The following is a 16,812-nucleotide window of genomic DNA, read 5'->3' on the forward strand; positions in this document are numbered from 1 at the left end:
ACACACACACACACACGCACGCACCTATATATACACCCCCCATATATATATATATATATACACCCCCCCATATACACACACACACACACACCCCTATATATATGGTGGCCTTTCATTTTAATCATGGAGTTTGGGGTTTTAATCATATCATTTGCGTGTTTTTATCAGGGAACTTGTGATTTATCAGGGAAAACTGGGATCTCTGGTTATGACCTTTTATTTTAGCCATAACGGTTTATTCCAGAGGTTGTCAATCAGGGGTACGCATCCAGTTGTGCCCTCCTCTCCCCCCAACCCCATGTTCCACATCTGGCTGCTGGGGGGAACACTGATCCAAAAAGGTTGAAAATCCCTGGTTTATTCTATCACCGAAGACCATTAGCTGATGGTGCATACATACACATTTGAGCTACCCTAGGCACTGCTAAATAATGAAGTACAAACTGCCACAAGCAAATAGAAAGTACTGCCTGTGGTATGCCTTTGTCCAAGAGCAATTTTCCCAACATAGCCAATAACAAAAGCAGTTATTGCTGATGAAGAATACACGTTTCATTTTGGGGAATTTGCTGCCCTTGAGAGCCCATTGAAAGAGATGGCTGCTTACTTCACCTACATGGAAAGCTGGCTCAGATCTGATGAAAGCAAGACACAGATAGGTAACTAAGAAGAAATATGTGTTAATGTCCAACTTTGCTAACCTAAACTGCATGTGCTGATGTATTTTGAGAGGGAAAGATTGAATTTGTTAGAGAGAATAGGTGCTATTGAACTCTCTTACACTAAGGAACTAACTAATGCCATTACACAGGTGGAGAAAAGTTGAGATGAGTTGGAACCAAAATTTGGACACCCCCAATTTTAGTTAGCAAGGACACGAGAAGATTCAACTTTCGTATCTTCAGTTCAACATCAGTTGGAAAAGGCATCCAAGACTGAATACAGTACATTAGTGCTAGTTTATCCTGTATGCTAGGTGTTTTATCAAGTTTACTTTGAACACTAGTGCATGTCCTTCCCATTACTTTTTGTCATTCTTTAGATTTCCTTTAGTTGATGCTGTCACAGAAGTCAATGGAATGTGCCGAATGGAAACATGTTTGAATATCAAGCTATTTCTCCATGCATGCTAAATGCAGGCTCCTGCTTTTGCGTATCTTGGCTGTGGACTGTATGCTCTGTACTGTCACCAGTTTTTTGTCTGACCACAGGCAAATCATGCAACCCATGTGCCTCGCCTTGCGCATCTTTTAAATGGTGAAAATACTATTTTCGGCCTCAGTGGATAGCAATGAAAATAAATTCATGTTTGCAAATTGTTCCGTTCTCTTCTCATGAAGTGCTATAAAGTCCAGCTGCATTGTTATAACATAGGGAGAAAACTGGAATATACTGAAATTCCTCCTTCAAGCCAAAACTTCTCAACTCTATGGGTGCATCCACATGAGTGGGAAAGTGTGTCCCCAGTGACAAGTAGCAGTGGCACACCTTGTGTGCAGGTTATCCCAGGCAACTGTGCTGGCCCCAGCAGCCTTATCTGGTGTCCAGGGGACCTCCGGGAGCTGCAGCCATGGCACGCCTGCAGCAGGAAGCCTGGCCAGCAGCTGGAGTATGGCTCCAGCTTTGGATGGTGCATGCTGCCACCACATGTGCCACCCTTTTTTTTTTTTTGGACCTCCCAGGGTCAACCCCTCTCCCCCTGCATTGCAAAGTAGCAGTGTGGGGAATGCCTGCATGCATGGTCTGTGGTGCCACATACATGCTGGTCTGGATGTAGCCTAGAAGGGAAAAATCTCACACAACAAAAGTATATTCAATTAATTTTATTAAAATAAAAATATCATGCATTAATGTGCATTAGACATTTCCGTAATAGGTGTTTTAAGACTAGACAGTTTCTGCATAAAATATGTCAAGGTGGTTCCACATGCAGTATTGGAAGGAATCAGATGAAAAGAAAATAATGTTGAGGTGCTGTAGTGGCTTTTTCCTGTGTACAAAATTTACGTATAAAGCAAAAAAAAATTTTTTTAAATTACAAGTCATTTGAAAGGGGACTTATCCAGGCTGATCTTGTGCTTCATGATCCCAGTTCCAAATTAGCTGTTCTTTACCATCTCTGCAACAAAAAGGTATTTTCCTTTTAAAGGATTACAGAATAGCTTTTGCTCCCTTTTCTAAACCTGATGGAAATCTCCATTACATTTAGGACTATGTGCTTCCTTTGATCCTTCTGTGCAACTTTTTACACTCAAGGGAGATTTACACATCTTGGATTGTTTTATGCCACGTATATAGAAGACCCTGGGGCTTCCTTGTACAGGATTAGTTGACAGCATTTCCCATTATTTTTGCAATCCTAGTGTTCCCATTATTTCACTGACAGGCACATCTTCTCCTTACTGTATTACCATACAGATTTCATTGCTTTGTTACACACGACCCATTATTCTCTTGCTCAGTGTGGTAGGTTCTACATTTTATTTTCTTTACTTTCTTTTTCTTCATTTTCTTATTTAATCCCCCATGTACAGAAGTCTTTTAATGATTGTGGTTTTCTTAAATATATTTATACCCCCTCACCTTACACTTCTGTTGTACAACTCACAATTGCACCTAACTTCTAAATGGCCAACAGTAAAATACCTAAGAACTTAAAAGCAAGGGGTTGCTTTGATTTGGTATCTATGCTTGTGGTAAATTAAAGTGAGATATGGCTCTCCATTTCAGGAGGGTACATTTCACCAACACCTTGATAAACATCAGCTGGGGTTTCTTATTGCATCTACAGTAGCTGGTATCATATCTCACACTATGAAACACCAATAGTAAAAAATGGGCAGAAGGGGAGCTAAAAACTACTAGAGGGAGAGTAGATACCTTATGTTATCAGCTTCACTAGGCTCTGGATAAATCCCCATGGTGACACCATTTTACATTTCAAAGTCTATCAGTAAAGAACCTTTACTGTTAGCTCATCCACAGATAATTACCCTACAAACCAGCCAACATGATCCCCACAATGCAACAGTATATTACAATAAATGCACTTCAAAAATTAAAAACAATTTAAAAGAATAATATACACCTTATTTTTATCGCTCAATATACAAACAATCTTTAATCAATAGTATAAATCATGAAACCATATAAAAAGACAGTGTTTATTTGTACAAACAATGCTTCCATAGTTGGAAAACTTTTACAATTATGAAAAGGTACCATCTATACCCATAGAGATATTGCTTAAGAGTACGTTAAAACCAAGACATTATTCCTCACGCTCAGTTGATTGCATTATTAAAGACCAGCTTAAAATGGGCATTGGATCCATAGGATCTCTATGTGTAGTGGGAAGGAAGGATTTTCAAAACCATTTAACATTAGTTTCATTGTGCTTCGATGCAGTACAAACACAGTGCTAAAACTCCTACTGATTTCAGTGGGTACAGAATTAGGAACATAAGCCCCAGCTATCACAGGCCTCTCGGTTTCACACAACCCCTTTCACAAACTGCCAAAGCAACACTGATGGCTTTGGAAAATCTCTACCCTTCAGATTGATTATAAAATATTAAAAGGATGTTTTGGGCAAACTCCAGGACAACTGGGAGGGTTAAGATGGTTACACTGATTGCTACATGTAGATAAATCCCTCATGAAACTAGTAGAGAGGCGTTACAATGAGGTGGCATAGTTTCCTCTGTGTCACGCCCATATCCATGCCCCCTTGCCCTTCTTTTACCACCATGAAGTTAGAAAAGGGTAAGGGCAAGATGTAGAAAACAGCAAAACATAAAGGACCGCAGTCTGGCTTAAGGCATTTCTTCATTGGCTTTAGTTGGACTGAGATTTGGCTCAATATATTATGTGGTTTTGGGCAGCCATGTTCCAGATACTCTTTTTATGTCTTAAAAAACATTTTTCCTTAATTAAGATATTGCTGAGTGATTGCTGTGCATTGACTGTATCAGAGCCTAAGAATATTCCAGCCTTCTGAACCATGCAAGTACCAATTTCCATTTAGGTGGATAAAGGATATATGTGCACTGACTGCCATTAATATTAATAGAAAATTCCAACTATAATTCTGAGTCCATAGGGTTAATGAGAAGTAGGAGCCCTCAAATTGTGTACAGCATCCAAAGCAGGCAGAAGGAATGGCAGGGAAACAGACGTTTCTCATGAAACGTTCATGTTTTGAGCTCCCCCATAATTAATATTTAGCCAAAAACATGCTTGCGAGTCTCTAGTCTTATTGTCTGCCCACATACCTAAAAAGCAGTGATGTAAATCACTCACCCTCTGCAAATCTATATTTTGCCTGACACTGAGCCAAAGCCGACTTTATTCATTTTTCACTCAAGTCCTTAATTGGACAAACATCCCATTAAATTCAATGAAAGTTTTTCTTCTTCTTCTGAGTAGATTTTTTTTGAGACAAAATTGAGTCAAGGCTCCAGATTTGGCACAAGTCCTACATAGTCCCAATTCTCCAGACTGCATTTGTATGGCAAGTCTTTTTTCATGCTGAGACCCACACCTTGTAGCAGAACTTCCTGCATATTGTGTGGCAGGGCTAGCGCCAGGGACCTGTTCTTCCCCACTCTCCTAGATAAGATGTTGTGGAATTTACAGTCAGTTCATTTAAAGCAATAAAATAAGACATTATATCTTTGGTCCTAAATGCAGCCTGTTTAAAAAGCTATTAAAATATGTCTTGTTTTTCTTTTATATAAATTATTTTTTTCTCTATTTCTTTTTTTTTAAAGTCTTCTTAACAAGTTGTAAGTTTGAGCGCAGAAGAAACCAAACACGATGAGGAAACAAAGGTAGAAAACAGGGATTTCAGTACAAAAAGTCTGGTTTAGTGGTGATCTAACAGCACTATAAAACATGTCATGCTTGGCAGTGTTATTATACAGAGTTTAAGGTTTCATTAGTGTACATTTTCAATAAGAAGGGGGAATACAAATACACATGATTACTTTGTCTCAATTAAAATGTTCTCACAGAGAAATGTAAAAGAAAAAAGAAAAAAGCTAGAGCAGTTTTAACCACTGACATTGAAGAGGTAGCAGCTTGTGTGCTATAGCAGATGTTGAACTTTACTCTGAAAAATGCATGCTTGTCAGGAAATGCAAAATGTCTTGCTGACAGTTGTGAGTCACGCTCAGACTCAAGATATCTCAGGTACTCTCCAATATGAAGTGCTCAACTTGTTTGACTCATATCCCAGGATTGGCATGTACGTGCTGTCCTTCTGATCACAGTTTACTGACTGGCTGAATGCAGCACTGCTTTTCTACCATTTGATGTAATCCCAGCATGTACTCTGCAATATCCTTGGATAAACCGTTAGTACTTCTTAGCTAGTAAACTGTTTTAGGATTTATCCTGGGATAAATGCGATGTCTGTTTGTAGCCTAAGGCATCAAACTTGGCAGTGAATTCACTTTAACTACATTTCCCAACCCAACTCTCCTAGTTCAAACAAAGCAATTTCAAGCCAATCTAAGCTGGGCAGTGTGCAAAAACGCTGAACAAGACTAAACTGATGTGAAGATTATGACTTCATCTTGGATTACTTGGCATTCTGCAGTTGATCAGAATTTGTAATGATCTGTGTGTGTAGGGTTTTACTGTGAAATTATTTTTTAAAATAGTTGAATTGTTACAGGTTGTGAAATATCAAGTACATATACTCTTCACCAGCAGCATTCCTCCCTACATTGAAAAACATCGTCACCAATATACTTCAAACACTTCTGACGTGGAATTCTACAAAATCTGTTGTGGTCTGCAGGATCTCATAGTTTAGGCAATTTTTTCTTGTTAACAGGCAATACAAGACCTCTTAAAGTTGCTTTGGTCTCTAAAATTCTAGTATTTAGAAAATGTTTTATTTATAATAAACCTTTACACAAGGGGTGCTTCTTTTCTGCTAATCTTGCAATTCAATATCATTGCCAACTCATCAAAATCAGGAAGTCCTTCCATATTAAATAGTGTAAAAACATTCTCCTTTACCAGCACTCGGGGATTTAAGCTTATTGTTGCCCTCTAGTGGCCTGAGTTCACAGAATAGCACATCTAGCAAAATCCCGTAACTGTGAAGTGGGCATGTAGCCACGTTTTATTCTTTCAGTTACCTACGGTTCTAAGCAGGATCCCTGCTTGGCATCACTGTTGGGCTGAAGTACAACAAACAGATCATTTACACCATTTATTTACAATAATATTCTTAAATAGCATTGGAAATAGTTTCATATGGAGCTGTCTAACTGCTGGCCCACAAGGGGTTAAATTGCACCCCCCCGATACTACCTGGCTGCTGCTCGCCCCATTGCTCCAGCTACAACAGTAGCTGAGGTGTCCAGGATCCTGCTCTCCAGCCTCTCCTGATTGCTTTTGCCCCTGCCCAAGGGGGAAAGGTGGCACAGCAGAGCTGTCAGTGCTGGGGGAGTCTGTAGCCCAGCAAGCCTGAGTGCCTTGGTGGAGTGGGGAAGCTCACAGCTGGAAAGCTAATGACAAGTTGGGACATGGGAGCATGGTTTGCAGTGGGGAGGCACCGGGAGCAATAGTAGGGGTGTGCAGTAGCAGGGGTGTCTGGGTATCCAGCATAGCAAGGAAGGGAGGGGGGCATGAAGATCTAGCATGTCGGAGCAGACTCGATTAATTAAGTCTGCTTCGCATGCGACCTGATGCACCCAGTGCTGTGTCACATGCATTTGTAAGCATCAAGTAAGCGATGAGCTGCCTATTAGAAAAATCATGGCTTATTTGATGTTTATTTATTAACATTGTTTTAAAATACTGCTAGTTTGTAAGCTTGGAGTCAGGACATAGGTTGATAGTTCATAAACTAGAGAGAATATCTGCATGAGAAGGTAGCACATATATATCGAGTTTCTGATTAAAAAGAATATAAAGAAAAAAGAAGAACAACTCAACTTTAAATTTCTGAAACTCTCTGAATAAACAGAGTTACATGACTCAGATTTAAAGGTAGCTATGTTATAAAACCCTTGTTTAAAAGTACAGGGAGGTTAACCTGTATTAAATAGTTTCCATGCTACATAACGCTGCTAAAATCGTGCTACATCTTAAGTGTGTATTGTTTTTAAATAACATTTTTAACCCTTAATCCTTCTGTGGTATACTAAAGACTCTATAATGAAATACATAATATTGTATTATGCTATATTGTTGGGAGATGCAATAGATTTACCATGCTAATTAACTGTTTATGGCTTCTGTTACAATCTTTTATGCACATCTATCCTTACCCTATGAGACTGTTAATGAAAAAAGAAAATGTCTTGTAACATGCATCTATTGCATTTTCACAACACAATTCACTGAATTTTGTTCTCAGATATACAAGTGTAAATTTGTATTGGAGAGCAGAATTTTATTTAATGCTTTAAATAAAATGAGATAAGAATCAAAGTGAGACATTGCATTCCCTATAAGGCTCTGACTGGGATTCAGTCATTGTGAGAGGGATATACCTAAGGATAGGACAACACATGACTGTCAACCATATTTCCTTTCTTGCACCAGATTCTGGATTGTTCTCGACACTTTACTGCATCTGTGCAGGTTATCAGTGCGAAGCTACACTTCAGTATTCTACAAAACAGGATAATTCAATTTATATTCATGGTATATTTTGACAGTTTCCTAGTTTTACATACCAACAGTATTGCAGCCGGTTGTATCACTTTCCAAATAAGGTGGGAGATGTCTCGTTATTACTATTATTCTTGGAATGGGTGCTTTCAGTATTATTTTTCCCTACTCCTTTCAAACAAGATACGGAAAAACATTAACAAAAAATACTGACAAGTTTCCAGTAGTTCTGGAAGTAGTTCTCCCTCCCAGCCTACACACAATCAAAGAAGCTTCTGGCAATCTAGGTAGCTTCTGGTATAGTAAGTTTTATATACAAAAATCAATATAAGGTATATTTTTCTTATCAAGACAAATATTTACCTGGAATGACTGACTATTCCACTGTGACCATCAGACATTCATGCTGGGATTATCAAAGGAGGCATAGACTCCTTTAGAATTTTCTCTAGCCTTACATGGCAGAAGAGTCAAATGGATCAAATCTATTCATGTTTTGAGTTATACTCTTGTTGTTTCTCCGATTCCTTCCAATCCCAGGACAGGGAGAGCTTAACACAGTAGATAACTAAGTGACAAACTGTTCCCCTGTTGTGCCTCAGCTATGGCTTTCCTCTGCAATGGGGTTATTTTTTAAATAATAATAATAATAATAATAAACAATTTAATAACTACATAATTAAATAATAATGCTCATGCATTTTTAAATCCTTTCTTTACCAATTTATTTTTACAAGAAAAGGATTAATTGTTTGAGCTATTTAAAAAAAAAAAACAACTTATTTCCTGGGCCAAATTTTTTGCATTTTTGTCCATGCCAAGTTTAAATTTTGCCCATTTGTATTCTAATCACTTGCTGTCTTGCTTTTGATTCCACTTACAAACTTTTTGCATTTCCTTGACATTTAGCAGGTTTGCCCAATAAAGGTTGAGTTGAAGGGAATTTGGTTCTTCATTTTTCAGTTTCAGCAACATCTTTAAAAGTCTCATTTAAAAAGTGTAATGTTTGACAAGTCTAGAGCTAAACAATGGAACAGACTGAAAGCATGGTATTCACCTTACAGACAATAACCTAGCAAGCACTTAATAAGCAACTCTTCTATGTGCTGAGTTCTCCCTGTTGGTTTTCAACAGTAGTGGTCAGTAGGGAATGTGGGCTGCCATCCAACCTGTTCCATTAAAAAACACCTTACTGAGCAGAATCTCCCCAGTTCTCCCAGATGTTTTCTTCTCCCTGGTTGTATGAAGAAGCAGGAAATGGAGCCAATATCCAAGGTGCAATTACTTGGAACAACTACTGATGTTCCAAAAGCTTTGCAAAACTCTTCTTACAGTATTAAATAATGTCTTGCTCTTTTCCTTTTCTGGCTATCTGAAGGTCACACAACCGTCCAACAGTACAAGCTTGTGATCTTCTCAGAGATCCAAAAAACTCCTGACAGAAAAGTTTACAAAAAAATGTGCACTGTAGAAAGGAATTCAACTTTACAATGAGGACAGCTCTTAACATTCATCCCCAAATGGCTTTTTATAATGCTACCATTTGAAAACAAAAGGAATGTACCTGTAATTTCTTATTTGCAGAAGTCTTTGCTTTCTCCCAACATGCATACAAGTGGATGGTATGTGCCTAAGTTACGTATGGAAATGGGCAAGGAAAGGCCCACCTTATGCTGTAAAATGAGTTTGGTGAACTCAGCCCACATGCTCGAAAGGAAAAAGCGTGCATTGTGGATGCTGTTCTACCTGTTCATATCTTGCAACAGTCAAAGTATTCACCTGGATTTCCATTCTTATTACTGCAAGAAGGGATTCTCTGTGGTCATGCTGAGGCTTCAATATATTCACTTTTTGGTGTTGCTACCCTTAAGTAGTCAGGATTTTCTGCTGCAGGAACTTTAAACAGGCCATTAGGCTTTGTTTCCTTAGGTAAAAAGTCCTGCTGGTAGTCAGGGTTGTCCAGATTTATCTGGCGATTGGCAGTTTGGTCCCAATAAGGGGAGCTCTCAAAAATCGTTTTGGCAAAAGGAGACTGGTTTGTGTTGAGATATTCTGGGTTGTCCACTGCTGTGCTGTGGGAATTCTGACATCTGGAGTCTGTAGAGGGCTTTGAATTTGCTGGGAGCAATAAGTTGTTGTAGATTGGATTCTGTACCACAGAGGCAGTTGCTTTTTGCGGGATCGACTGATTTACATATTCTGAAATGAAAAGAGAGAGGAAGAAAATGAAGACATAAATAACAGTCATTCCAATGGCTTGACATATAGTTTTAATCATGTCAAAACATAATCTTTTTAGGTGACAGCCTATGAAGTCCCTCGAGATTTTCATCAAGATTCTAAAATAGAGCCAAATGCAGGAAGTTCCATTAAACAGCACTACTCAAGGGCTTGGAGAATGAAATTTGAGGGTAACTTCATGGATTTAGCTGCTGATTATAGTGATGTATGTGTGGCTTGGTCCCTGGTATTGTTCTGATATTTTAGCTGGGAAGTTTTGTTGGAAGAACCTGCTCTCTCACACTGCAGGTTTTATAATGCAAATATATAGTTCTACTAAAGGATCAACATGCAACACCATACTCCTCTTTTGAAGTCAACCATTTCAGATTCCTGCCAATTATATAAGTACATATGAAACTCTGCATACACAACCCTACTCTATCCCATTGTCCCATTGGTTCTGCTTGCACTCATTTCTGCTTTGAAAGTAGTAAAATTACCATCAATGCAAAGCTCCTACAATAAAAACAGTTAGGAATGGGAAAAAAAATGGTTCTTAGAAGAGGTTTTCTGAAATGCATCATTAGCAGAAAATCTTATTGCATGCATACAGAGAGCACACCTACAATAAGAAATAGTAATCAGATTGGTGGAAGCATTAGGTAAATGGTCAGAAGCTATGAGAAAAGGTCGAGGAAAAAAGTGGAAAAAGTGGGGATTCTTAAGGATGCTGAATAATAGAGAGAGGCAGATGACCTCCTTGTGAATTACATTGCTTGCCAATAAAACCTGAGGATGCAAAGCCCAACAGATGCACTCACCAGGGGCAGCCAGGAAGCCATCATCTATGCTCTTGTCCAAGAAAATGCCGGTTGGGTCTGAACTGTACCGCTGGACAAAGCTGTCTTCCTTCACTGGATGCCCTTGCTAGTTAAGTAGTATGGGATAAGAAAACAAAGATTGAATGGATATTATTTCACAAGGGTTGGTCTGAAGGGGCCTGGATACAGAAGAGGGGAAGGAGGTAAAAAGTGGGCTCACACTTACCCCATTTCTATCAATGCAGGTTGTGGTTGAATTGTTGCTGGTGGTACTCTAGAAATAAGAAGGAAAGAAAATTATTTTGAGAGAGAAAATTGTTTTACCATTTTGGCAATACTAATTCTAAAAAGTTTGGTTTATGTGCATGGACAAGATGTTTCATACCAATGAGCTCAAGAGGGGAGCCCGGGATATTGAAGGGCTGTTGAAGAATCCCTGCTGTGGAATGAGGTACTCATCTGCATCAACAACATCTTCCATGTCCTCCTCTTCCATCAAGGTGCGATAAAACTTAGAATCTGTAGGACTTGGCAAGTGCATTCTTTCATCTCCCTGCCAAATAAACCAGAGTGTGAGTAGTATCCTGGACACCTTTATAAAGTTGTTCCATAACTGAGCAGCCCCCTCCCCTTCCCTACCCCTTGGTAAAAAAGCATGCTCTTAGCAGATGCTGCAAAACTGGCATCTGTTTATCCAGATTTATCTATATCAGTGGTCTCCTATTTTTTTTAAGTAGGAAATCACCTTTGGCATTTAAAAGCAACCCAAGATCTACCGTGCACCACCACCACCTGCCCCAGTTAAGTCTGTGGGGAGGGAAGGTGGAGCAGATTGAGGCAGAGGGAGAAAAAATTATTTGGGGGCATGCCTCCCCAGCAGGTGATTCTCACCTGGCCAGGACTCCACTCAATTTACCCCTGCTCCTGCCTCTGCAGCACTGTCCCTCACCACAGGGGCCTTGATCTAGCCCCTGCCCCTTCCCTCCCCCATGGACTGACCCGCTAAGCTGGGGTGTGAGCATGCACACGAGCACTCAGCCCCTGACCCCAGCCTTGGATCTACTCCAAGAGGCTCTGAGATCTACCGGTGGATTGAGAACCACTGGTTGGTGACCACTGATCTAGATTATTCAGGGAGTTTGGACCTTAAGTTTTTCATCTAGAATATCTATTTTATAAAAACCTTTAAAAACCTTCAAAATCTACCCTCTTCTCAGGATTGCAACAGGGATTATCATAATCTTGGACAGGAATATATTCTTGGAAAAAAATTATTAGTTCTGAAAACACATATGCAGGTCCAAGTAAGTATTTCTAGTTCTGACAAGTTCCAGTAAAGCACAACTTAAAGTATGGTTGTGAGCAAAGCACCTCACAGTGCATTTTTCAATCTTGTTGTGATGTTAGCAAATAACAAATTTTGTGACATTTCTTAGTAATTCCACAGAACATGTTAAGAAGTCTGCTCTGGTGTTTTTTTTTCTTATACCAAATGCAGAGACTATTTGAGGTCTCTACTGTGACTGCTGATGTTGTCTGAAGCAGTTTCTCTTTGAATATCAAACATCAGCAAACATATAGCATGGAGCAACACTGCACTGACAGAAGAATGGGCTAAGGTTGCTCAACCCCCAGCTCTGGGCCAGATCTAGTCCCTGGCACCACTGTCATCCAGCCTGTGGAGCTCCACACAGATATGTCTCTGGGGCTCCGTGTTGCCCTGCGCACCCGATCCTAGCATGCAGGGTCCAATCTAACCCGCAGACTGGCCCCATGCCACTTAACTAGCCCATCGGGTTGAAAGCCTGAGCACCACCAGACTAAATGGCTTAATAGGTCTACTTCTGCTGATTCTAAGGAAGATGGAATACTTGGACATTTTTAGATTCTTTCCTATCACCGCCATATTTACTCTGTCCTTTTAAGTGAATACTAATAAACTTAAGATTTTATTGCAATATCTTGGAAACAGACTAGTCAAGTAGGCAGAACAAATCAATATGGTGTTGTAGCTTTCTTTATGCAAAAGACTATCATGAACATGGATTGCTGAGTTCACTTGGTCTGGCTTCTTTTCATATTTGGTCAAGGAATCAGAGGATTTTCGATATGTTTATCTCTAAGCACCCCATGTATTATTATCATTTTACATTTCCTGTTATTACACACGAATGTCCTTCCAAATGGCTATTAGAAATCCTGGTTCCTTTGGAAAAGCAGCTCTGTTCTATGCGTAATCAATACCTGTATAACAAGATAACGCTGCGGGTCTCGAGCCATTTTGGAGAACTCGGCAATCAGCTCCCGAAACTTGGGGCGGCTGTCAGCATCAATCATCCAGCCTAAGAGGATGACATGGGAAACAACACACAAATAACATTACCTCAGAAACCAAAACAGGGGAGAATTTTTAATGGGCAAGGAACTGTATGGTGTCTGTGACCTGGGAAGAAGTTTCATCAAGCCATGACAATGAGGGAGTTGATTTACATCAGCCTTTTTTTCCCCCTTTGTTCCTGGCATTTCAGAACAACACCCCTGACTCATCCTTAAAACCAAATAAATAACAGATATTGTAGAAATATTGCTTGCATAGCTTTGACCTGCTGGGAGAAACCTCCTTTAACTTTGCTCTCTTTAAGGGCCAAGAACATCTCTGAGAGCCACCAAGTCCAAATTTTGTCTCAAGTGTGCAGGCTTGCTAACACACCACTGGATCCAGAGGCTCCATAAACATTGATCAGAGGGAAATCTAGGCCCCTACACCAAAGTAAAGAGGAGAGCCCAAAGCAGCTAGCAGGGCAGGAAAGGGAATGGTGTACAGGTGACTGAGGACAGGCAGGGAATCCGATGCCATGCAAATCCCCAGTGCTCCTCACCCCACACACTAGGAACCATGAAAGCTATTTCAATTTCAGATCCACAATGGGGGTCAGGCAGGTTCCTCCCTTCCTCACTATTGGTTCAATTCGGCTCTGATTTATAGAAGTGCAGATTTCATGCAAATGCTCTGGACAGGGCTGCAGAAGCAAAACTGTGTGGAAACTGATTTCTCGGTTTGCTGGCCAAACTGAAAAAAGTTTTTTTAGTTCAGCCTGAAAATATTTTTGCTCTAGCTGAAACAAAAACACCAAAAATATTTTGTTTTGGTCCAATAAAACAATTTTATTCCATGTGTTAAAAAAAATCATTTTGGGGATCCCTTTAACTTTTTTCTAAAATTAAAAAAGCTGAATTTCTGAACAAAACATCATTTTGGAGGGAGAAGTTGCTTATGCTCTCTGAACAATGCCCAGGTACTTCCAAACAGCATCCACAAAATCCAGCAAGCAGGAAAGGGAGCAGGTTATCAATTCCAAGGAGTAGTTATGTATTTCACATAAAGCAGTCATAGGATAAAAATACAGAAACACTTTCTGAGCAGGGACTGGAACTCCCGACTCCCTTCTTTTACAGGTGTGTGCCCCAGCCACTAAGCTAGATAGCCACATTCCCTCTTGTTCTCCCTCTGATTCAATGAATTTTCTTTTAGGCAAAGTGGCATAGCTTCAATTGGAGGGTGCCTGTCTCCCAAACAGCATATACCATTGTGTATAGGCAACGCGTGGGGGAGCACGTGCCCCACTGAGATTGGCCGATGCCGGCTTCTGCAGGCAGTCACTGCTCGCCCCCCACTTGTTGCTGATTCCGCCGTTGCTCACCAACACCTCCCCGCCACCGCGTCTGAGGGTGGTCCCTGCTCACTGCCGCTTGCACCATTACCAGCATCTGCGGGTGGTCCTTGCTCGCCACCATGGCGCACCCCGTCTCAGGAGGCACCAGTCATTCATGCCATTGTGATTAGGGCACTTCCCCCAGAGAGGTGAAGATGCAAGTCAGAAACCCTTCTGGCAAAGGAAGGACTTGAACTTTCTTTGAGACACTTTGAGATGAATACCACTACCATGTTTTAAAGGAAAAGGAGGTTGCCGCAGCACTTTGAGGAGAGTGGTCTATAAAGCATGTCCTAAAAATGCCTTCTACACTGTTTCACTCAGGTGAGACAGACAGACAGAGAAGGCCTGGTTGTACATGGATTCAAATACTAGGCATGAGACAAAATGACCTTCTGCTCAAACTAGTTAAGACTAAGACGGGTATACACAGAAGTAGAATGAGAATCATGGGGAATTTTAGTGTTGATAAAGTGCTTATAGATTTTAGGTGCTTCTAGGAAAAGGTGACATTGAGCTTGTGTTTTAAAAGAGAACAGTTTGGCTATTAGTTGCTTTTGTTGGGAACAGAGTTGAACCCTTTGGTATGTCTAGATTTCATTAGAAACATTAATTTTACTTGGCTGATAACTTACTTCAAAAATTGTGTTTGAAATCTTTATTTTTATTCACCTGGATTATCTTTACTAAGTTTAATTTTTGTAGAACTAGCATAATTTGAAGTCCTGGGATTAAGCTATCACTGCCAGGGCTTTTTCTGCATGGCAGTTATAGAAATGTTTTACTGTCATGCATTAGGGGAGGCTATAAAATTAAGCAATAATTTTAGTTTCTCTATTAGATAAATCAGATGCTCATTTGAGCAGGCTGCTCCTTTGTGGATGAGTCATAATGTTAGATTATAGATCAAAGATCTCAGAGGAGTAGGCTGGAAGGGACCTCAAGAGATCATCTAGTCCAACTGGGGATTAAATCTGCAACCTTGGTGTTATTAGCATCATGCTCTAACCAACTGAGCAGTAAACTTTAATTCAAAGAAAAAGCTAGTCACTCTCAGGAATTTGTGCATTTTGCTTGATTATTAAAGTGTTTAAATGCCATCTAGTGGGCAGCTTCTGAATGTCCTCAAACATACTCTGCGACTCATGGGTGGAAACAATGTCAGTGTATGGGCAAACATCTGTAAAAGTGGTGGTGTGAGTGTTGCAGGAGCCTGCAGCAACACAAGTTAACTAAATCACCCTATTTTTGACCCAGGATGAAGCATGATGAAACTTGCAGCAGTTCTGCTATATTGATGTTGCTACAGAATCATGAAGTTGCATTGTAGCAGCTGTGATAGCAGCAGTGTAACATAGTAGGTAGCATGCGATAGCTGAACATATTACAGGGACACCGTTCTTTTCCTACAATGCAAGGCTATACTTTCAGGTGAGCCACATGAAAAAAGCATTCTGCAAACATATCATAAACTGTAACCACCTTCTTTCTTATTCCTATGGGTTATACATGCATGTATAAGAACTGAACTCACATTTGACCATGATCATATACACATCAATGGTACAGATTGGAGGCTGAGGCAAACGCTCGCCCTTCTCCAAGATGGATGAAATTTCACTGGCTGGAATCCCATCATAAGGCTTTGATCCAAATGTCATTAATTCCCAGACTGTGACACCTGTAGGGCAGAAGAAAGGACAGTGATAAAAGCATATCAGGTAGGCTAGAAATCATGATGTTCCCAGAGTGGAACTCATTTATCTGGTGTAGGAACAGAATGGGAGAATGGAGGCATTCATCTTGACAGCTGGTGCGGCTCTCTAAAGGGGCACTCACAGATTATACATTTGTCATCAGTTCCGAGAGAGTGGGAATGTTCCATCTCATAGATATCGATATTTTAAAGTGATTCATTTTGACAAAAAAAAGCTAAATAACAATTTAAGGTTTTGCATCAAATAATCTCTTTGGAAAAAAAACAAAATTGCCTTTTGTTTGAAAATATACTAAATTAACTACTTCCAGATATTATATTCTAGCACATCAATTAGTCCCTGATTTTTTTTCCAGCTGTGGTTCATTTGATTGGGACCTGAAGCAGAATTTGGAATGGGAAGTAAATGTGTAAATGAGTTAATAAGGACAGAGGAAAGGCCACACAGGGTCAGTCCTGGAGTCCTTCTAATATTTCCATCTTCCCAGAGTGATCCATACTAAATGCTTCTCAAAAAGTTTCAGGATACCCTAGAATGGCATCTAAGGAAAGAGCTGCCTCCAAGACAAGATTCTTCCTAGCTGCTCTTCATTAGAGGTTGGCCAATGCCCGGAAGTATACTATATATGCTGAATTATCAGATATGATCTCCATAAAAGCAGCTACTGTATCTTCCTACATAAAGGGAGAATGGTGTTTAAGA

At 40.0% G+C, this 16,812-nt stretch overlaps 1 protein-coding gene across 1 annotated transcript in view; it reads right to left on the reverse strand.

Moving 5' to 3' along the window:
• Nucleotides 1-1,808: 1,808 nt before the first annotated feature.
• EGFR (epidermal growth factor receptor) overlaps nucleotides 1,809-16,812 on the reverse strand; it is a 319,504-nt gene continuing 304,500 nt past the window's right edge. Inside the window, exons 23-28 of the mRNA XM_019509106.1 lie at nucleotides 15,927-16,073; nucleotides 12,924-13,021; nucleotides 11,065-11,232; nucleotides 10,906-10,953; nucleotides 10,680-10,785; nucleotides 1,809-9,834 (exon numbers count right to left, since the gene is read on the reverse strand). Of these exons, the coding sequence (XP_019364651.1) occupies nucleotides 9,458-9,834; nucleotides 10,680-10,785; nucleotides 10,906-10,953; nucleotides 11,065-11,232; nucleotides 12,924-13,021; nucleotides 15,927-16,073 (944 nt within the window). The 3' untranslated portion in view covers nucleotides 1,809-9,457. The remainder of the gene's footprint in view (nucleotides 9,835-10,679; nucleotides 10,786-10,905; nucleotides 10,954-11,064; nucleotides 11,233-12,923; nucleotides 13,022-15,926; nucleotides 16,074-16,812) is intronic.

This window comes from Gavialis gangeticus, unplaced genomic scaffold (assembly GCF_001723915.1).
Source record: "Gavialis gangeticus isolate Ggan-Ray unplaced genomic scaffold, GavGan_comp1, whole genome shotgun sequence".
Lineage (NCBI taxonomy): Eukaryota > Metazoa > Chordata > Crocodylia > Gavialidae > Gavialis > Gavialis gangeticus.